General features: G+C 45.6%; 1 protein-coding gene across 2 annotated transcripts in view; it reads left to right on the top strand.

Moving 5' to 3' along the window:
- RAI14 (retinoic acid induced 14) overlaps window positions 1-23027 on the top strand; it is a 221298-nt gene that overhangs the window by 40362 nt on the left and 157909 nt on the right. For both annotated transcript variants that reach the window (XM_068250364.1, XM_068250356.1), the window contains exon 2: window positions 5436-5515. In XM_068250364.1, coding sequence (XP_068106465.1) covers window positions 5480-5515 — 36 coding nt within the window. In that variant the 5' untranslated portion in view covers window positions 5436-5479. The remainder of the gene's footprint in view (window positions 1-5435; window positions 5516-23027) is intronic.

Genomic DNA, 23027 nt, shown 5'->3' with positions numbered 1-23027 from the left:
GTAGTGTTCTGAGGAGTTGATTCATGTGCGGTGCGTTGTGAGGGGGGCTCTCCAGCGCAGTGTTTGCACAGTGGTGAATGGGACTGTCCCCCCTGACGCACTGCAGACATGAAATATTTGTGTGTAGCTGCAGCTGAAGAATGTGTGGAGGTTACAGCCTGTGCTGCCTCCATTGTTACCCCGGCCCATGCAGTGGAAAGGCCTCAATAAGGCCAGGCCTCCCGAGATGTCTGTAGGGTGATGTGTTTGGCTGAGACATTGGCTCTTCTGGTTTGCTTTAGAAAAGGAAGCCATTCTTCCCACAGCTCCCCACAAGACATTCCACATTCCTCCTATATTCTCTAAATATGTGAGGACCAGAGGAGATTTCCATCTGAATGGAAGGCGAGGCGAGCCTGGCTCAGCCTGATGTTATCTGTGTGTGATAAATGGAGCAGTATCAGCTATGGGGTGTTTAGGGTACCGCAATGTATGTGTTGTGTGCTTATAGCAGTGGAGTATTGTACCATGTTGACCATCAGTAAAAGCAAGAAGTTTTTAATTGGGATGATACCATTTATTGGCTAACTTTAAATAATAAGAGTGACCTATTCGCTGTGCAGCCTTTGTCAGACTTCAATCCTGCTCACAAGATGTTAGAACAGACAACATCAGAAGGGATACATCGATTTTTTTTTTTGCAAGCATAAATACATGTCATTAAGATGCCTTAAGTGTAGCAGAACATCTAAATGGGGTGTTGAGAGGGTGTTAGCTGACTTATAACTAATCATGTTTCTATTGTCACTGTCATTACCAATTCTGTAATTTGTATCGATTATGTATTTTGTATATTGGTGTATTCCATTTGTCTGTATTCTGTACTCCATGTTCGTTTCTTTCTTTGTACAACGCCACAGAATATGTCGGCGCCTAATGAATAAATAATAATAATAGTAATAAATGAGACCCCTTATTTACTCAGTTCTCACACAATTGGGACTCAGACTGTCATGCCTAGTACACACCATACAATTTTCTGTTAGATTTTCTGTTAAGGTGGCCATATACTCGTTAGATTAGCAGCAGATAGATCATCAGGTAGATTTCTGATCCATCTGATGTGTTTAAGAAATTGTTTTTTACTAGGAACAGATTTCCAATAGATTTCAGGATGAAATCTATTGAAAATCGATCTGATGGCATTTTTTTGCCATCAGATTTCCATTAGGTCCAATGCAAAATGATAAGCAATCTCAACAGATCGACCTACATTTTCCAGCATGTCAGATCGATTGAAATCATTAGAAAACGGCCTCAAATCGATCGGCCGATCAATCGATTTGCGATCGATCGATTTTGATCGATCGGCCGCTAAGCGGCTCAGTGTATGGGACCCTTTAGATTTGCCTGCCAGATAGATAATTTCTAATGCTGGGCATACATGGAGCGATCCGGCGGTTCGATTAGCCGCCGGATCGACTCCCATCGCGGCCGCCCGGATCGATTCCCGCTCGCCCCCACGGGCGCTTCCTTATCTTCCTCTCGATTCCCCTCTATTGTCCGCCCGCGGGGAATCGATCCGCGCGGTGATCGGACCTGTCGGATATTATCAATCGAGCCATCAGCGGCTCGATTGATGAGGAAGTATAGACCCGTGTATGCCCAGCATTACATGTTGGAAATTATCTATCTAACCAACCATCTATCAGCCCAGCAATAAGGCATTGTTCTACTCAGCAGGAGATAACCAGAAGACAATGCACCAGAGATAATGACCAGTCTCTACCAGTGCTTTATAGAAAATAATCTAATTACAGAAAATCTTATAAAAAATCTAATTCTGGGCATGCACGGTTAGTATTTTATTATCAATCGAGCTGCTGATGGCTCGATTGATAATATCCGACGGGTCCGATGACCCGCCGGATCGATTCCGTGCTCGATACTGGCGGGCAGGACAAAAGAAAAAACGAAGCGCAGATAAGGAAGCCGCCCGCAGGTACGAGCCGGAATCGATCCGGCAGGGTGCGGGGACGAGCGGGGACATGCCAAAATCTATTGTGCGGCTTGATACACGGTACAAAACATACCGTTTATTCCCAGCATAACAGAAATATCTAACAGAAAATTGTATGGTGTGTACTAGTATTCACAGAGGCATCATTAATTCTGAGATCACAAGTTTAGCTACAAGCAGAGTGGATGCAATATAGGCTGAGAAAGAGTTATGGCATTAAATCTCATCAGCCTCATTCCAATATAAAAGTTTTTGTCCTTATTCAAGCCTTTTTCCACAGCTTTGAACCAGTTTAAAAATGTCATCTCTGCTATTAATCTTTCTTTCAACGATTTGAAGCCACTCTTCAGGGCAGTGACACAAAGATCATTTAAGCTGTGTCCATTGGAACAAAAGTGTGTAGCAACTGGAAGATCAGATTCGGTATTGTTAAAGGGAACCAGAGAGGAACGAGGGGTGAAAAAAGGCAAAGATTTTATACATACCTGGGGCTTCTTCCAGCCCCATAAGCCTGAATCGCTCCCACGCCGCCGTCCTCAGCTTCCTGGATCCGCCGGTACCGGGCCCGTCACTTCCGGCGGACGCGGCCAATTGTCCGCATCACAGGGGCTCCCTCCATACATGTACACATGCGGCTGCGCAGTAAGCAGCCACATGCGTATCTGTATGGGGAGAGCACCCTGTGATGCGGAGAATTGGCCGCGTCCGCCGGCCGACTTGCCGACTCGCGACAATGACGGGACCCGGTGGCGGCGGATCCAGGCAGCGGAGGACGGCGGCATGGGAGCGATCTGTGCGTATGGTGCTGGAGGAAGCCCCAGGTATGTATAGTTCATCCTCTATGGTTCCCTTTAATAGTGTGCCTGTATCCGTTTATACATTTGTGCAGAGTTTGTTCAGTTTCTCTCATGTAAATACCTTTGGGGCATTTAACATACATGATCAGATATACCAGACTGGTGGATTCACAGGAAAATGTGCCTTGTACTCTGTACCCCTGTTGTGATGGTATTGTTAACCTGTCAGTGGAGTAGATGTGTCTGCAGGTCTCACACCTTTTTTGTTGGCAGAGAGATGTTCCGTTCTGTTGTGGCCTATTCAAAGAACTCCTGACAATCATCTGTTCTAGATTGGGTGGCTGTCGATATGCCAGGAGGGGAGGCTCACGGAATCCTCCCCTCCTGGCATATCGACAGCCACCCAATAACTTTGTCCTGCAGTGATTGACACAAAGCTAGTGGCAATGATGGCTCCTTTGATTACCTAATGAATTTCCTCTGAAATCTGATTAATCTGAGCGACAGATGGTGGTAAAATGATCACTCATCAGTTTCCAGCCAAAGAGATCCCCATCTTTTACCATATCAAGTGAACACTGACTAATACATATCTGGCTTACCTTCTCACATCTTATTGCACCGTAACCTGTCAGCATTCAAACAAAACGCGTAGTAATTTCCAGATTATTAGCACAGCTACAGTCACGCCTCGATTGTTACATGTTCACTGCATTTTGTCTGTACAAGTTTTCAGTTGTCCTAACTGCGCTGTAAAGGGCTTCCTATTGTATTTGAAGTTGTTACATCCTTTGTATATGGGAAATATTATAAGGCACTCCCTTTTTACGGTCTCACATAAATATACCCATTTACTCGCCAAGCCAAACTCTAGTTTGAAAGGGTAACTCAAAGTTGAGCGGTATAAAAGAAAACTCCACCCTTAAATGAGTAGACCAGTCGAAGAAACAGAAGAAACTTTGAGGGGCCCACTGACAAAGGTTAGTGAAGATCTCACAATTTAGGCCTCGGCTGTAATTTTTAAGGAGTTTTGGCTTTTAAGCAATACCAGTTGCTTGGCACTCCTAATCCTGTGACTCTAATACATTTAGCCATAGACCCTGAACAAGCATGCAGCAGATCAGGTACCCTGACTCAGCTGACTCAGGTTTTACTGGATTAGCCAAAAGCTTCTTCCAGGGTTTTGATTTAGACACTACTTATGCCAGAACAAGGCTGCCAAGCAACTGGTATTGTTTACAAGGAAAAAAATATGGCCGCCTCCATATCCCTCTCACCTCGGGTTCCCTTTAAACATAGCAAGAAACTAATATAAAACATAAAAATACTCCTCTAATGCCTAGTTCTGAATAGATATACCATTTATAATTTATTAGTTTTTGAAGGATACCCTTTTTTATAGCTATAAAACTTTTGGAGGCTATCTCCAGCCAGCTGGCTAAAGGCTCATACACACCTACCAACAATCTGTCCAACTCTCTTTCAAACTTGTCTGTTGGAAGATAAGTTGGGTGTATGTACAGCTGACAAACAACCAGATGACCAACTGATAACAGGTTGTTTGCTAGATCCAACCGGTGGATCAATCTGAGCAACTATCAGGCAGGTTGGAATGTGTACACAAGTCAATTGAACAACTTTATTGTTTTTAAATGTGGATATGTTGTACAGTTTGTCGTTTAGCTTGCACGCATAATATTTAAGTGACTTGGTTGTTGAGTTGGTTGGCGTGTGTGTACATGCTTGTCAGGTAAACAACTTGTTGTGTGGTTGGTCATGTTGTGTGGTTGGTTGTGCATTAAATACGCGTACACACGCCTGATTTCTTTAAACGACGGGTCGTCAGACCAGCCCGCGGGGTGGCCGTTCTGACGATAGTTTTCCTGTGTGTACAGTCTGTCGGCAGGCTGATAAGCCTGACGACCCGTCGTTTGAAGAAATCAGGCGTGTGTACGCGCCATAAAGGGGTTTTGTGGGGGGGGAGCTGAGGATAAAAACCGCCACTTACCTGGGGCTTCTATCAGCCCCCTGTAGCAGTAATGTCCCGCTCCCCGGGCTAGCGTGGCATGCCGTCCAACTGCGGCTGCGCGGCCGTGGCCGTGCGCCTGCTCGCTCCCACCCGCGTCATTGGAAGCTTACTGCGCAGGCGCAGTACAAGAAAACTTCATACTGTGCCTCTGCAGTAAGATTCCGATGACACGAGAGGCAGCACGCACTATTCGTCTGTGTCAGACGAATAATTGCCGGCGGCGGGGAGCGTCGGATTGGAGGAGAACGGTGTTGGACATTACTGCTACATGGGGCAGATAGAAACCCCAGGTAAGTGGTGTTTTTTTATCCTCAGCCTCCCTCCCTACAGAACCCCTTTAAGTTAGACGTGTGTATGAGCCTTAACAGGTCTGTCAGAATGAGCCCGGAGATAAGTAAATAATTTGATTATTTGGAATGCAGCTTTAAGTACAAAAGGATGCCTGATGGAAGCAGAACACTACAGAAGGTGCAGAATAAGACCAGTAATCTCACTACACACCACACTGTTTTCGGAAGCAGAAATGCTATTTTTCAGTAACATTTATTGTAAGAGGGAAAAATTAGCATGTAAAACACTGCTGACATGTTCTGCTTGTCTCATCTTGCAGATTTTGAAGGACAATAAAGCTGTGAAAACTTGAATGGACTAAACATGAAGAGTTTAAAGGCAAAGTTTCGGAAAAGCGATGTAAGTATTGATGCCTGATGGCTCCAGATTGTGCAATCTTGATGTTGACATGGTTTCTGTAGCGGTGCAATCTACCAGGACATAAATTACACTGCTGGACTGCAGAGGAAAATCTGAATATGAGATATGTCACATAACTTCATGTACATAAAATACTCTTGAGCCCGCTGTTGGATTTGCCAGTGTGCCACTCTCTCCTGCCCTCCTCTGGTGGTGGGTGCACATTCTGGGAGTGCACACTAGTGCTCTCTGATGGCTGATGGAGGTAGTGCAGGCACGGACATGCATACTTCATATGTCATTAAAGGGGAACTGTCAGCCATACTATCTCAGAAACAAAATCCTCATATATAAGTAGATGAATAATTGATCTACCTATACAACATACAACATATGTATTGCAAGAAGTTATAAATCAGGATGATACCATTTATTGGCTAACTAAAAATGAATAATGTAATGTAGTCCCTTACACACCCCAATGAGTTCTGGGTCACCATGAGCTTGCTGGTTAGTCTGTGCCTCTCGGATTTACAAGCCCTACTCCATAGAGCCAAATTAATCCATGCCATGCACTGATGAGGATCAAACAATCCGAAACAGTCTGTATGCATGTTGGATTATTATGGCTCTGTACATATTAACAAGCTGACACATCATTGCATTCCAGCGGTTCTGGAGGTGTGTTTAGCTTCTAAGGGTACAATGGTTAATTTGCATATATTCAGCAGTGGTGCCTGGGAGACATCTCGAGCTCACTCCAACCTGAATTATCGCAAATTCTTTCTGTTTTAGGAAAGCAAACTTTTGTTTTTTTTAAAAATGAATAAAAATAAGCAAGCTTTCAGCCTTGCAGCCTTCGCCGGGCTTATATCCTGTTAGTTTGCAGACTGGTGGTACAGACAGCTATATACATGCAACATCAAAAGGGAAAACAGATATTTTTTTCAAGCATAAATACATGTCATTAAGATGCCTTAATTCAGACCATCTAAATGGGGTTAGAGGTTGTTAGCTGAGATAAGGATCCTTGTTTACCCGATGCTCACAGACCTGGGATTAGGATTGACCCAGAGGTATCGTCAATTCTTAGTTCACAAGTTTAGCTAGAATGGCTGAGAAAGTTCAAATATCGTTAGCCTCATACCAATATAAAAAGTTGCTGTCCTTATTCAAACCGTTCTGCACAGCTTTGAACCAATTTATACATTTTGTTTCTGCTATTAATCGATCATTTGACGTTTTGAAGCCACCCTTCAGGGCAGTGACACGAAGATCATCCGTGCTGTGTCCGTTGGACCGAAAGTGTGTAGCAACTGGGAGTCCAGATTTGGTTATGTATTTGTAACGATTGGTGTCAGCACACAGAGAGAATCTGATTGGTGATCTGCAGTATCACCAAGAATACAGATGTATACCTGATTATTGATGATCTGCAGAATCACCAATAATACAAGTATGACTAACTTCTGGACACCTAATAATGTGTAAGTGTTTGGGTGCAACAGTAGAAGGCTATCTCCCGTGGAGCAGGAGATACAGACACTACTGCAGCCAGTGGACACCTGAGGAGCAGGTGACCTATGGCTGAGCAGGAGCTATCTCTAGAGATGAGATAGAGCAGCAGCCAGTGATTCCCTGATGGAATAGGAATCAGACTGTACTGCAGCCAATGGACTCCTAATGGGAAGAGACCACTGACTGAACTGCAGGAAGACCTCTCCGAGGAACAGGAAGTCCTTGCAGCTAACTGACACCTGGTGGATTAGTGCCAAGGAAGTACAGACAGACTAATCACTCAGGGAACGAGTGACAGCCAGGAAGGTCAGACAGGTCAGGTCGGCAACACACGAGCATATAAGGTTCAAAGACAGGAGACTGATTCGGTAACCGGATACAAGCAGGGTCAGCAACTGGTAGACAGATGGGCAGAGGTACAGAATCAGAAAGCAAGAGAGAGGTCAGCAAAGCAGAAGGTCATAACAGATATACATAAGTACAATTCTAATCTGAGGTGTGAGGTCCTTGGTCTCGACACCCGGGAACTGGTCTAAAGTATAACAGAATAATGACACAGCAATCCTAAGCTTGGGTGTGAGGTCCTTGGTCTCAACACCCTGGAACTGGTCTAGAGTATAACAGAGTAATGACACAGCAATCCTAAGCTTGGGTGTGAGGTCCTTGGTCTCAACACCCTGGAACTGGTCTAGAGTATAACAGAGTAATGACACAGCAATCCTAAGCTGGGGTGTGAGGTCCTTGGTCTCAACACCCTGGAACTGGTCTAGAGTATAACAGAGTAATGACACAGCAATCCTAAGCTTGGGTGTGAGGTCCTTGGTCTCAACACCCTGAAACTGGTCTAGCGTATAACAGAGTAATGACACAGCAATCCTAAGCTTGGGTGTGAGGTCCTTGGTCTCAACACCCTGGAACTGGTCTAGAGTATAACAGAATAATGACACAGCAATCCTAAGCTTGGGTGTGAGGTCCTTGGTCTCAACACCCTGAAACTGGTCTAGCGTATAACAGAGTAATGACACAGCAATCCTAAGCTTGGGTGTGAGGTCCTTGGTCTCAACACCCTGGAACTGGTCTAGAGTATAACAGAATAATGACACAGCAATCCTAAGCTTGGGTGTGAGGTCCTTGGTCTCAACACCCTGGAACTGGTCTAGAGTATAACAGAATAATGACACAGCAATCCTAAGCTTGGGTGTGAGGCCCTTGGTCTCAACACCCTGGAACTGGTCTAGAGTATAATAGAGTAATGACACAGCAATCCTAAGCTTGGGTGTGAGGTCCTTGGCCTCAACACCCTGGAACTGGTCTAGAGTATAACAGAGTAATGACACAGCAATCCTAAGCTTGGGTGTGAGGTCCTTGGTCTCAACACCCTGGAACTGGACTAGAGTATAACAGAATAATGACACAGCAATCCTAAGCTTAGGTGTGAGGTCCTTGGTCTCAACACCCTGGAACTGGTGTAGAGTATAACAGAGCATAAACAAAGGTAATCTGGCTAAGTGTGAATTCCCAGCTCCTGCTGGTTCTAACACACTGTAAGATCTGACTGAAGTCTGAGTGCTCACACGTAAGTATTCGCAACGGCAGACAACCAGCAACTGAAAGGCAAGATCTATATATACTCCAGCGCTGCTCAGCGCCGCCCCCAGCTGCTCAGCCAATCAGGAGTTCCGCTGGGATCAGCTGATCGTCCGGATCAGCTGATCCCTCTCCTGTTGGCATAAAGGTCCTGTCCTCTAGCGCGCGCGCGCGTAACTCTCCCTCCGTGTGCACTAGAAGGCCCAGACAAACCAGACACATGTCGCTGTGCGGAAACCGCCGGTCTGAACGCGGAGACAGCCGCCCCGCCGCCAGACCGCGCGGCGGCATCTCCGCCATTCATTACAGTATTGCACTGTCCACATTTTGATTTTAGTGACTTTTCTACAGTAACAAAAGAGAGAAAATCCTTCTTCGAATTTCCCATCTTAACTTTGGCTATTTTGAAGCCAATCCTGAAGTAAATTTCCTCCCTTACTACCCTCTGCCTGATTTGCTTGCCCTTCACTATAGAAAGTACATTGTCTCAGCATGTCTCAGCAAATATTGACCAATCAGAGAGGAACAGAGGTGTGGGAGGAGAAAACAGGAGGAAAAGAGGCTTCAGCTAATCAGGCTGCATTAATTAAGTCTGAGAAGAAGTATAGAAGCAAAAAAGGACATCCCAGCATGCCCTGCAACTTCCTTTTTGTGTACCAAATTTTGTGTGTACCAAATAAGAGTCAGGTAAACTGGGGAATGATCATTTATCAACAAGAAAAGTAGTAGTGATTTTAGCTTTTGGATTGCCTGGTTAGCATCTGTATTACTTGTTTACCAGATAAAAATAAAGAATTGATTTTTTATTTTATGCCCGACAGTTACTCTTTAAAGGACGCCTGAACTGATAGAGATATGGAGGCTGATATATTTATTTCCTAAACAATGCAGGGCCACAACCTGCAAAGCACCACCGATGCGTTGTTCACAGAACGCCGGTGCGTTGCGGTACAATGGAGTGCGCATGGTAACCCACTGCATTCAGTGTGCTACCGCAAAATGCATGTGTTAACGGTTGCAGTAAAGCATACTTTTCATAGACTGTATGCTTGACTTTATGTGACAGAGCATGCAGCGCCTCTTTCCCAATCCATTGCTTTTCTGTCACAGAGAACGCAAGGCAACGGTCAATGTAAATGTGGCCTTAAAGAGAATCTGTATTGTTAAAATCGCACAAAAGTAAACATACCAGTGCGTTAGGGGACATCTCCTATTACCCTCTGTCACAATTCGCCGCTCCCTGCCGCATTAAAAGTGGTTAAAAACAGTTTTAAAAAGTTTGTTTATAAACAAACAAAATGGCCACCAAAACAGGAAGTAGGTTGATGTACAGTATGTCCACACATAGAAAATACATCCATACACAAGCCGGCTGTATACAGCCTTCCTTTTGAATCTCAAGAGATCATTTGTGTGTTTCTTTCCCCCCTGAGGGGGGAGTGCATAGCAGAACCACAACACTGAAGAACTTGGCAGCCTTCCAGACACAGGCTGACAAGTCTGACAAGGGAAAGATACATTGATTTATTACAGAGACTGTGATAGTACAAAGTGCTGCAGTAAGCCAGAACACATTAGAATAGCTTTTGGAACTTGTAGGATGATAAAAAAACAGGATGCAATTTTTGTTACGGAGTCTCTTTAAGCTTTGTTCACATTATAAATCTCCAGCGCTATCGCAAGCACTGAGCGATTTATACTGTGATTTTTGAAGAGCTTTTTCTTTCAAGCGCTTTGAGATTTCCCTATACCTTACATTGAGCCAAAGCGCTCAGAAAATGGTACATGTAGCGCGTTTGCGATTTCAATGAAATCGAAACCGCTTACATGTGAACACTGTCATAGGGAATCATTATACAAGTGCTTTTAGGGCAAATCGTAAAATCGACAAGGGCTTAAAATAATCAGCAAACGCTAATAGTGTGAACGTGGCCTAACTGTAAGTTCCTGCACTTATTCAGTAAGTTTTCAGGAGTCCTCCTTTGTGGAGGGCAATCCCAATGGGTAATTATTCCACAAACATATTATGAAAAAAAAAATCACTGAGGGGTGTCACAGACCGCGAGCCGGTCTGCGGGTGGGGTAAATCGATCAGCGTCAGAAATCCTCTTACACGGTCATTTGTTCATCACGAAGGGTAACCCACATTCGCAATTTGATGAACTGACTCGCGAAGGGAGCGTTCTGATACCAACCGAATCACTCCACACACATATACAATTCAAAGATCTGCCACCAAGCGAGTTACACAGCCCGCTACTGTAATTTTACTAGGACTTCGAGAACACTTTAGTAACCCCTAGCAGTATGCAAGAATCTGGGCCAGATCGTTATGTCTGGGCCGGGTTCTCGCATACGGGTTATAAATGTATACTTCTATTAAACACAGGGTAGCGAGTTCAGGAGAATAGGTACGATTGTGTATGTTCAGCAACAGGTCATAACCGCTAAACGATTTTTAAACGTTTAATAACACAAATGCATTACATACAGTTATATACACCTATTAACATATAAAACACAGAGCTTAAAAATAAAAGGAATAAAACAGAAAGTTCTTACTTAGTTAGCTGAGCAGTCCATTTGAATCATGAAGAAAATAGTCCAGTTTAAACGTAGGCATTCAGCTTAAAAGTCCTTTGTACACAACATGCGCCCGGTTCTTCCGTGAGCACATGTCTGGACTTCCCTAGTCGATGTAAATTGAAGAACTGGGTGGAGTTCCTTGCAAACGCTTTTTACTGACCAGAGTTTTGGGGCGGTCACTACCTGGAAAGTAGGTGTGTTGGAGGCAGGGTTACCTCCTGGCAAGTCAGGTTACCACCCACAGACTTGGAGCAAGGAATGTACCAATTATTAATAATTTGTGTAATTCCGCCCCAGATGGGTGCATCGCAGATCCGAGACCATATTCATAAGCAGCATGCGACTCTGTATTAAATGAGACTATACACGCCTAGTCTAACGAATTTGCTCTACGCATGCCGGATAAAGCGGTTTCTCAATTGATTCCTGATAGCTAGAGAAGGATAATTCATGTGAATTATAGACCTGTTTCCTAGGTATCAGGAAATGTAATTTTGGTCTTGCTGTGACAAACCTATTTTGAATTATTAATAAGTTAACGTTCCCTTTGTGTGAAGCTATACGCTTGGAGGGAAATTTTGAATCTCAACCAGTTTGAGCTGGTTTTCCTTTTGGGGAAAGATGAGCTATGTACCAAATGGCTTCTCGGCAGGGGAGCTAGCCAAGTGTGAATTCTGTCCTGACCTGAACAGGATGTGGGGGAGGTTACTGTACTCAGTAAGAGAGAGGGAAATTGACATCTATTGTGCATTTACCCAAGACTGACAGGAACTGTGCACGATTATGCGAAAGTCGATGGCGCTAGCGCACGGCTTTTCCGTAATGTTCGTCACATCTCCCTCCTACCAGCCGGACGCACAGAGTGGGTCTGCATGACCCGCTCTACGCGGCGCTTAGCTACTGACCGGGTTCTCGACTTCTTATCTGACTGCCCGTTAGACAACTCACCAGAAGCGTAAGGCCTCATGGTCCGGTGTGTCCCAGTGTCCGCTTTGCGGACGGTGCGATGCACACCAACAGGCTTACCGCTAAAGGCCTGGCTGGGTTTGCGTAGCGCTTCCTGTAAGGGAGAGAGTCGCTGGCTGACATCCGGGTCACTTCCTGACTCTCGGGTGTCAGCCTGCGAATCTGGAAGCAGCGTGGCATACCCCTGCTCTAACTGACTACACCTTGGCACAACATTTTGGTCAGCACAACCTAGGTGAACATTAGAGCACAATTTTAAAAACGAATTTGCCTTCACCTGGGTGGCGAGGCTTGCCCCTTCTCCAGGAAGGATAGAGGGTGGACCTGTGGGCAGTTTTGCACTGGGTTGCTTCTGCAAGGGGAAGACATGCAAGGGTGAGACAGGGAAGGAACGGCCTGTCTCCACCAGCTGTTTGTTAACAGCAGACAATGGTGGAGCACTCTGGCTGTCATAGCAGGAGGGGAGGTCTAGGCCCCCAGCTGCCTGCTCTGACACCTGGCCTGCTTCCACTGCCCTGGACGGATATGACCCAGGCAAAACAAGACTGTTACCTCTTAGATTAGAGACTGTCACATTTAAACATACATCATTTTTAGCACTGTGAGATTCAGCATGAAAGCTATTAGCAACATCTGGTACAACATTAACATCACAGTTACGTTCATTTTTCACATGTACACAGGTATCTGGAACAACAGTGACAGGTTTAGAGTCAGACAAACCGTGACTAGACAGCTGTCCATTAGAAACAGGTACCGCTTCCTTCCCTCCTTCCCTAGGAGGGCTAGGTACCATTACCCTGGCTGCCTCCCTCTGTCCCACCCCAAGCTTGTACAGTACCTGAGTGGGTCCAGACTGGCAATCCGGGGTGTTGATCACAGGTTCATAAAAGGATCGTAGGGTGCCAAGATCGGTGCCCAACAGCACAGGCACTGGGATGTCATCTGTCACCCCCACAACTTTTGACTGGCGGCCCCTTCCCCAATCGAGAACAACACGAGCTTTGGCGATGCGTGCGTGTGTGCCACCAACTCCCAAAAGTGTGACACGCTCATTAGGCAGGAAATTCTCCCTGGCTACAAGATGAGAGCGAACCAAGGTAAGCTCTGCGCCTGTGTCGCGGAAACCAACAGCGATCTGGTCGTTAACTTCCACGACTTGATGATTTCTGGAAAGTCGAGGATTTGCTGCTCCCATGACGAGGTAGGCGTGTGCAGTAGAGGATGCGCTAGCCACTTCTGCGCTAGGCTCTGGAGACGGCGTCCTCACCTCGGGGCAGGCAGACTTGAGGTGTCCTCGCTGTCCACAGTGGTAACACTTCGGAACATATGTGGCATCAGACGGATGAGTAGCAGGTGCAGCATCCGGCCTCTGTGGCTGTGGGACCCAATTCCCACGGTTAGCAGGGGGAGGAGAGCTGGGTTGCATAGGTCTCCCCCCTCTCCAGCTCTGGGCTGGAGGTTTGCGGCTGTCCGGCACACGGGTGGCCACAAAAGTGTCTGCAAGTTCTGCTGCAGTTTTGGCGGAGTCCGGCTTCCGCTCCAAGACAAACTGCCGGACATCTGGAGTGCAGCAGTTCAGCAACTGCTCCTGCACGATGAGGTCCTCCAGACCTTGGTGAGAGTCTTTTTTGAGGCCCCGTGACCACTGCCTGAACACAGTCAGCAGGCGACTCTCCAGGTCGGTGTAAGAGTCGGTGTGGCCTTTCTGCAGGGAGCGAAACTTTTTGCGATAGACCTCTGGGGTCAACTGATATTTGGCGATAATTGCAGCTTTTATCGCAGCATAGTCATTGTCTTTCTCAGCGGGTAAGTCCACAAACGCCTCAAGCGCTTTGTCCCGCAAGTTGGGTGTCAGATATCTCGCCCACTGCTCCTGGGGCAGATGATGCTGACGACAAGTCTTTTCAAAGGAGTGTAAATAAGTGTCCGGGTCGGTTCCCTTCTCCATTTCTGGGAACTTAAACTTTGGAGTCCCAAACGGGCCTGCTGTGGGCCGGGGTTCCGGAGCACTTTGCGAGGGATTTTGGCCTTGCGCTCGCAGGTTGGCCATTTCAAGGTCATGTCTGCGTGCGGCTGCTCTCTCCTCTCTTTCTGCTTCTCTCTCAGCAAACCACCGGCGCTCGGAGGCTTCCCGTTCCGCCTGCTCCCGGCGTTCTGAGGCTTCCATTTCCGCCTGGCGCTGGCGTTCTGCACGGTCAGCATTTTCTCTGACCATCTGCATGTACAGCTCAGGATTTGTCTCCAACAGCCTTTGTAATCCAGGTTGCATTCCAGCATCAGGAACACAGAACAGGTTGGCATGGGCGGGCTCCTGCCGGCCACCATGCTCCTCAGCAGTTACAGCGACCGGTTCAGCCGCGGTACCGTTTTCCTCTGGGTCTGGAAGTGGGTTGCTTTGCTCCAACCGCTCACTTTCCTCTGCCCCAGTTACAGCACCGTCTGAACCAGGAGTGTGCTCTCCCAGCATCTGCTCCGGCTGGGTATTCAGTCGCAACAAGTCCTCAATCAATTGCGCTTTCTTTTTTCTATAAGTCACAATGCCTTTTTCTTCACACAAGTTCACTAGGTCTGCCACTGCCATTTTCTTGTATCTTGCTGCAGCCATTTTTGCCAAATAAAAGATAGGATAGGAAAAGAGATTGGGGGGGAACTCTGTGCTACACGTTTAGTCTATATAAATGGTAATGCACCGGTTATCAACCACAGATTTTTGATCTGTTCTGGCAGGTTAATCAAATAACGTTGCCGTTGATGTTCTGAACATACACAAATCCCAAAAAGCTGCCAAACAAATGTCACAGACCGCGAGCCGGTCTGCGGGTGGGGTAAATCGATCAGCGTCAGAAATCCTCTTACACGGTCATTTGTTCATCACGAAGGGTAACCCACATTCGCAATTTGATGAACTGACTCGCGAAGGGAGCGTTCTGATACCAACCGAATCACTCCACACACATATACAATTCAAAGATCTGCCACCAAGCGAGTTACACAGCCCGCTACTGTAATTTTACTAGGACTTCGAGAACACTTTAGTAACCCCTAGCAGTATGCAAGAATCTGGGCCAGATCGTTATGTCTGGGCCGGGTTCTCGCATACGGGTTATAAATGTATACTTCTATTAAACACAGGGTAGCGAGTTCAGGAGAATAGGTACGATTGTGTATGTTCAGCAACAGGTCATAACCGCTAAACGATTTTTAAACGTTTAATAACACAAATGCATTACATACAGTTATATACACCTATTAACATATAAAACACAGAGCTTAAAAATAAAAGGAATAAAACAGAAAGTTCTTACTTAGTTAGCTGAGCAGTCCATTTGAATCATGAAGAAAATAGTCCAGTTTAAACGTAGGCATTCAGCTTAAAAGTCCTTTGTACACAACATGCGCCCGGTTCTTCCGTGAGCACATGTCTGGACTTCCCTAGTCGATGTAAATTGAAGAACTGGGTGGAGTTCCTTGCAAACGCTTTTTACTGACCAGAGTTTTGGGGCGGTCACTACCTGGAAAGTAGGTGTGTTGGAGGCAGGGTTACCTCCTGGCAAGTCAGGTTACCACCCACAGACTTGGAGCAAGGAATGTACCAATTATTAATAATTTGTGTAATTCCGCCCCAGATGGGTGCATCGCAGATCCGAGACCATATTCATAAGCAGCATGCGACTCTGTATTAAATGAGACTATACACGCCTAGTCTAACGAATTTGCTCTACGCATGCCGGATAAAGCGGTTTCTCAATTGATTCCTGATAGCTAGAGAAGGATAATTCATGTGAATTATAGACCTGTTTCCTAGGTATCAGGAAATGTAATTTTGGTCTTGCTGTGACAAACCTATTTTGAATTATTAATAAGTTAACGTTCCCTTTGTGTGAAGCTATACGCTTGGAGGGAAATTTTGAATCTCAACCAGTTTGAGCTGGTTTTCCTTTTGGGGAAAGATGAGCTATGTACCAAATGGCTTCTCGGCAGGGGAGCTAGCCAAGTGTGAATTCTGTCCTGACCTGAACAGGATGTGGGGGAGGTTACTGTACTCAGTAAGAGAGAGGGAAATTGACATCTATTGTGCATTTACCCAAGACTGACAGGAACTGTGCACGATTATGCGAAAGTCGATGGCGCTAGCGCACGGCTTTTCCGTAATGTTCGTCACAAGGGGGTATCCAGACAGAAAGAAAAAGAGAAAAGATCCATTCAAAATAACATACACCCAAAAAAATTCAATTTTCAAGGTAACCTACTACCTAATATGCTGTATTGTATCAATATATGGTAGATATAAATTGATGTAAAATGGCTATTTCTTGGTGTATGTAAATAAAGTTTACTTAGTTTGAATGGACCTTTTTATCCCCCTCAGAGAATTTTTCCATTCTCCCTGTAAGCATAAATCAGGAAAAGATGACAGAGATGGGCCATTTCATTCATCTTTTATGAGGGGTAAGATGCTGTGCATTGTGAAAGCCAAGGTCCTGTAATAATATATTGCTTAATGCATCATTAATGCACGGGTCAGCGATTCCCAATTATCAGTCCTTAATTGAGAACATTAGCTGTAATTGTATTTTGGCCCCGGCTGCTGCCGCGCAACAGGATGACTAAATTGAATCTGTGGAGATAAGTAGCCTGTGGTCAGCAGAGACACACTTCCTGCATAATGTGATATTATAGGGAAATTGGGCTTCCTCCGCAGATCAGACAGAGGCCTGGAGATGTGGTTTATTGATTCCGCTACAGACAGCTCTGCTTGCATCAGTGAGGGGGGAGTGGTTATACATCAGCCGGTTTAACTGACCTCATGTAGGGGAACTATAGACATTGGCCTCAATTCACTAAGCTTATCTCCTGTCTTTAATAACTCTTCTAGAGTGGTCACCATGGTGATAAGGCATGTAGTATTCAGGAAACATTTTACCTCAGGCAAACCTAAAGTTAACTCTTCTGTCTTTAAGTTAACTCTACAATCCTTAAAATAACTCCAGAGTTAAAGACAGGCTGTTTATTAACTGCATGTGAAAATAACTACAGAGGAGGTAACTTAACTACAGAGGAGGTAACTTAGCTACAGAGGAGGTAAATTAACTACAGAAGAGGTAATGTAAGGAATGAAGAGATAAGATAACTCTCTCACTGTGTGGAGGGAAGTTTTCTCTTGCCTTATTATCTCCAGCATGATCTTAGTGAATTGAGGCCATTGTGATTTGTGGACGGGATGGGGGCTGTCTGAGTCACTTGTGAAACTCATTGCTTGTGGTGCTTATCGTGTACATTTATTCTATGACTGGTGGAAAAGCCCAGCATCCTGTACAATCACTCCCATATCTGTCAGTGTGATAAGGAAAGATGACCAAAGGGATGCTAGTCATTCACACTTGCAATCCAACTGAATCCAAATTGTATGCAGCCTGGATTTGAGCCAATCACAATTGACAGGAAATACATTTGATTGGCCAGTATTATTAGCATCAGATGACCATATCTACCAGGGCTGTTGGAGCAATTTTGGGTACCTGGAGTCGGAGTCGATGATTTCAATAAACTGAGGAGTCGTATGCTTTTTGAACCGAATGCATAGCCTTTGTAAAAATTAGACTAAGGAGTTGGAGCCATTTAGGGTACCTGGAGTAGGAGTTAGAGTCGGTGGTTTCATAAACTGAGGAGTTGGAGTCAGATGATTTTTGTAACGACTCCACAGCCCTTATATCTACAGCAGGTGAATGTGGGGATGGCAGTGTAGCAAATGATGAGGAGAAGGGGGGGGGGGGGGGGGGGGCTAGGGGTGTCCTGGCACTGACAAAGGATGTCTTTGCAGACCTGGCATCACAGAAAGCTGATTAGCCACTACTGTGCCACAAGAGCATAAGTGACCATTGCCATGTCACAGGGTAATCAATGTATACAATATTAACCCTTTGCACTCAAATATTTATTTATTTTATTATTTTAAATATTTATATGGCGCCGACATATTACACAGTGCTGTACATAGTATATTGTATTGCCACTAACTGTCCCTCAGAGGAGCTCACAATCTAGTCCCTACCATAGTCATATGTCTATATCATGTAGTGCGTGTATCGTAGTCTAGGGCCAATTTAGGGGGAAGCCAATTAACTTATCTGTATGTTTTGGGGATGTGGGAGGAAACCGGAGTGCCCGGAGGAAACCCACGCAGACACGGGGAGAACATACAAACTCCTTGCAGATGTTGACCTGGCTGGGATTCGAACAGGAGACCCAGCGCTGCAAGGCAAGAGCGCTAACCACTACGCTACCGTGCTGTGTGTATTTATATATATATATATATACACACACACACACACGGTAAACTGTAACCCAGACAGAGAGGAAAACCACTAAATATGTTCAAACGAAGGATATTGCTTTCCAAAACTGCATGAAAGCAGGAAGCAGACACACTGTAGATTTATTGCAGGATTTGTTTCAGCTGTAAAGAAGTGTTTTTCTTTTGAGGTTATTATGCTATTTCTTATCTTTTAGTGCAGAGAGGAAGTTCAGGTCCGCTCTAACAAAAAAGTATGGTCTCCAGGCTGGCAGGAACACTGCTAAGTAGTTCCAGCACTTCATTCTGGACTTGGTGATGCAAAACCACAATGACCTCGGGGCAAGATTGTTCTTTTTATAGATCACATGACAGCTTTATCTGACAGGTAAAACAATATACGTCTGGAGCTTGAAATGAGCATTTTGGGTGTACTGGCCCTTTAACAGGGATTGGTACCAGAACAGAGGTACTCTGTCCAAATCGTTTCTTCTTCCCATAATTACGAAGGCCTTTTTCTGAATTACAAAGTAAAGGAAAACATGCGGCGTTCTTTATGGATTTTAGAAACAGTCATTTTGATGATTTGATGTGAGGCTGAGTTAGGAGGAAGCTTTTTAGCCGTGTCTGGGACCCGCATGGTTCCACTTTACCGGATCGCCGGCTTGGAGGCCTGAGAGCAGCACCGCGCTGTACAAATGTGTTTTTCATCATCTCGGCTTGTACTCTCATACGGAGGAAATATGACCATAACAGATGTTACACGGCTGCATTATTACACCAGGACACGGCTGGCTTCTTTCTTTAAGTCTGGACAAGCTGACGTCATGAAACAAAAAAACCCCCAAAAACTAAAGTTTTGAGATATCTATGGAGTTAAGGTGAACATACATCTATAGACTTGGCGGCCGATCCATCATCCGCTTCGATAATTATTATTAAATTGTCTGAAAACCAGTGCCACCTAGAGCATGCCGCGATCGACGATGCAACTAATGTCGGGCTGAAATCGATTAGTTGCATGTATCGATCAGATATTCTTCAAGATGTTGGGCCATTGTGTTGATCGGGTGTGTGACACTAATAACAGCAAAAGATATCGGGACTAGCAACAAATGCAACGAAACCCCAGCCCTTCCCCCTAATGTAAAATGTGCCCGCCCCCGGTGCAGGATACTTTACCTGTCTGTCACTTGCTCCAGGCTCCGTCCGCATACACGCTCCCCACGTGATTGCCGGTTTATACGTGGGCGCTTGTGTGACGTCACATGGGGGTCATTTTGCATTGGGGAACAGCGCGGGGTCGGCGCATACAGTGTCACAAAGCCGATTCCTGAGAAATGTAATGCTGAAACCGATCGGGAATCGGCCTGTATGGGCAGGTAACAGATTTCTCTCCGTTCAGATTCAATCAGAGAGAGATCTGTCTCTTGGTTGATCTGCCCATACAACGTCAGATGTATTGACACCTTAAAGTTTCGAGATATCTATGGAGGGTAAAGGCACGTACACATGCCGCGGGGCGGTTGTTCTGCCGACAGTAGGACGTGAGTACAGGCTGTCGGCAGACTGATAAGACTGTTTTTGACTGATCCGCTCGGTGCATCCGTCAAAAACAGTCTTATCAGTCTGCCGACAGCTTGTACTCACGTCCTACTGTCGACAGAACGCCCGCCCCGCAGGAGGGTCTGACTGACCCGTCGTTTGCTAAAATACGGTGTGTGTACGCGCCTTGACAGATCTGCATGTTTTTCCCCTCATCTGATTCGTTTACACATAATAAATCCTAAGTAAGCTGCTATGTATGGCTACACCTGACGGCAGGCATTGATCAGTGTCACTGGTGGCATACCGTTTATCAGATTGAACATTGATTGCCTCACCCTTTAAATCCTCTCTGTAATCCTTGCAGTCATTATTCTCCCATGAAGTAACTCCCACAGACTTGCTGTGATCCCATCTCTTTCATATACTATTAGATCAGCAGATTGTGTTCCAAGCCAAGAATTCAAGGAAAGAAGGCTATGAATGAGCGTTCATTCAACAGATGGCTCGCCAAAACGGCCAACCAAAGTTTTATGTACCTTGTTTGCAGCGGCATTATTACAATTATTGTGTATTTATGTGCATTTGTGCAGCCATACTCTCCTCTACACCTCTTGTACGGTAGAATCTCTTTAGGTCCCTTTCACACCATGTGTCTGAATCTGTGTTGCGTTACTCTTGGCTGCCGCAAGATGCCACTAAGGCAATGCGATGTGCCGGCGGTATCCACTGTAACGCTAAGTTTGTAGCGTGTTGGAGGGTGACTTCCGTGGCAGCGCAGTGATACTGGACGTCATGTAAGTCAATGGTGATGCAGTTTTTTAAAATTTGTTGGCAGTAGCGATGTGGTGCGCATGCCCGAAGTGATGCGAATGTCGTAATGCGCATCCTGTTTGCAGGGTATAAAGAGTCCAATAGAGGTTTCTAAACATTTTAAATTGCAGTACTTCTTGCTGCCACAGTGAGTAGAGAGCTCTTTTTATAGTGTAATTCGGCCCCCAAATTCACCATTAAAGAGAGTCTGAAGTCTCTCAAAATACAGGTTGTTCTTTTAAAAACCTCTTTAATATTAATGGCCTAACTGAAACGTGCATCCCTGCGGCTGAACACTAAATAAATCACTCCAAACTGCCGGGCAAAAATCCACAACTTTCTTGGTTGTGGATTTTGCTGCCCGGGGAGGCAGAGTTTTGGGCTGTAACTCTGCCTCCATGCGCGTCAATCAGCACTGATCGCCGCCTCTCCCCCGCCCCTCTCAGTGAAAGAAGACTGAGAGGGACTGGGAGAGGGGCTGATCTGTGCAGATGGACGCGTGTAGAGGCAGAGTTACAGACCAAAACTCTGCCTCTTCACGGAATCGCTCCCCGCAATGTGCCCCGGGGAGTTTGGGGGTATTTATTGACTGTTCAGCTGCGGGGACGCTGCGTTTCAGTTAGGGCATTGATATTTAAGAGGATTTTAAAAGAAAAACAGGCACTTTGGGAGACTTCAGTCTCTCTTTAACGCAACGTATGTCCCTAAGAAGGTCATTTTTAGCGATGCGGTGCGATGAAATTTAGCATAGCAGGGACCCTGGGGACTGAGTTTACTATAGCCAGAGGTTTCCTATATCAAAGTTTATTTACTATAATGAGATTCCACTGTATTTGTTTACAAATGTAAGGGTTCCGTGCAAGGCCTCATAAACACCATATGCGTTGCCGTGTGTATTTCGGCAATGTGTATGTATGGTGTGCGACACGCAAGAACATCAGAAGTGCAGAGACTGACGCATAGACGCTCTGACTTCATGCCCTGTGCAGCTATGCAATGCGATATTGCACTGCTGGACGCATTTTTGGCAAAACGCAATGCTGACCCATTCGCTGTAGTGACTGGGATCAGCAGTGCAGCGTAGATGTGCGGTTGCGTGTGTTGCGCTCCATTTGCAAGGCCATCCGCGTCTGCAAGTGTGAGTCCGGGTACAGCTGGGATCAGGCACCACCAGATCAGTCATTAGCTGGCTCATTCAGGCATGTCATTATTACTGCCTGGGATGGGGAGCTCAGCATCTGGTTACCAGATTGTGAAGCTGCCTCTGTGTCTCAATATTCACTTCAATTCTGCATCAGTCACTTACATTAAAGACAGTCTGTGGAGTTATCAGGATCAGATTTGAACGGCAAACTTTCTACAATGTGTCAAATCCAATTATTTGTAGCTAAGGCCGGATTTATACTTTTTCTTCTCCTCGGCCAGGTATGAAGGGGCTCTCCTTCTATTGTATATGTAATAATCCGAACATTTGTATGGCACTTTTCTCCTGTTGGACTCAAGGCCCTCAAGAGCTGCAGCCACTGGGACGCGCTCAGGAGGCCACCCTGCAGTATTAGGGAGTCTTGCCTTGAACGCCTTATTGGATAGGTACTGACCCTAGCCAGGATTCAAACTCTGGTCTACCGTGTTAAAGGCAGCGCCCTTAACCAGTACACTGTCAAGCAGCAACCCCTATTTGACACACAAATGCTCCCCTGGGCTGCAGCCGCCCGGTGGACTGTCCAGAAATCTGATTTATAAGACTTATAAGGCCTCGTGCACAAGCTAGATGGTTCTCGGCCGAGGCAGATGGCGACTTTGCCAAGAATCGAGCACGTGTACAGTGGCCCCAGGTCTCCCTCAAGTGATCAGCCTAGCGGATGGTGTTGGCCGAGGGCATTGTTTTACCATTTACTTCACCTCCTCCGTGGCGTTCTGTGATGCGCCACCCTGCCGGTCTTCCTCCCTGTAACTCCCCTCTTACAAGCTTTACCCATAGAGCCATATCTATAAATTGAACTACTGTAGAGCAAAACTGCCTGAAACAGCTGTCTGCGTGCTGTATTGTTATTAATCCATAATTTGTACTGCTGTAAACCAAAACCGCCTGAAAAAACTTTCTACATGTTATATCGTTATTAATCCATAAATTGTACTGCTGTAGACCAAAACCCCACCTGAAACAGCTGTCTACATTTTTTTTTTTAATTATTATTATTA

The sequence above is a fragment of the Hyperolius riggenbachi genome, chromosome 1 (genome assembly GCF_040937935.1).
Source record: "Hyperolius riggenbachi isolate aHypRig1 chromosome 1, aHypRig1.pri, whole genome shotgun sequence".
NCBI classification, from domain to species: domain Eukaryota; kingdom Metazoa; phylum Chordata; class Amphibia; order Anura; family Hyperoliidae; genus Hyperolius; species Hyperolius riggenbachi.
Note: the sequence above shows the minus strand (reverse complement) of the source record. Positions and strands in the feature narration are given on the sequence as shown.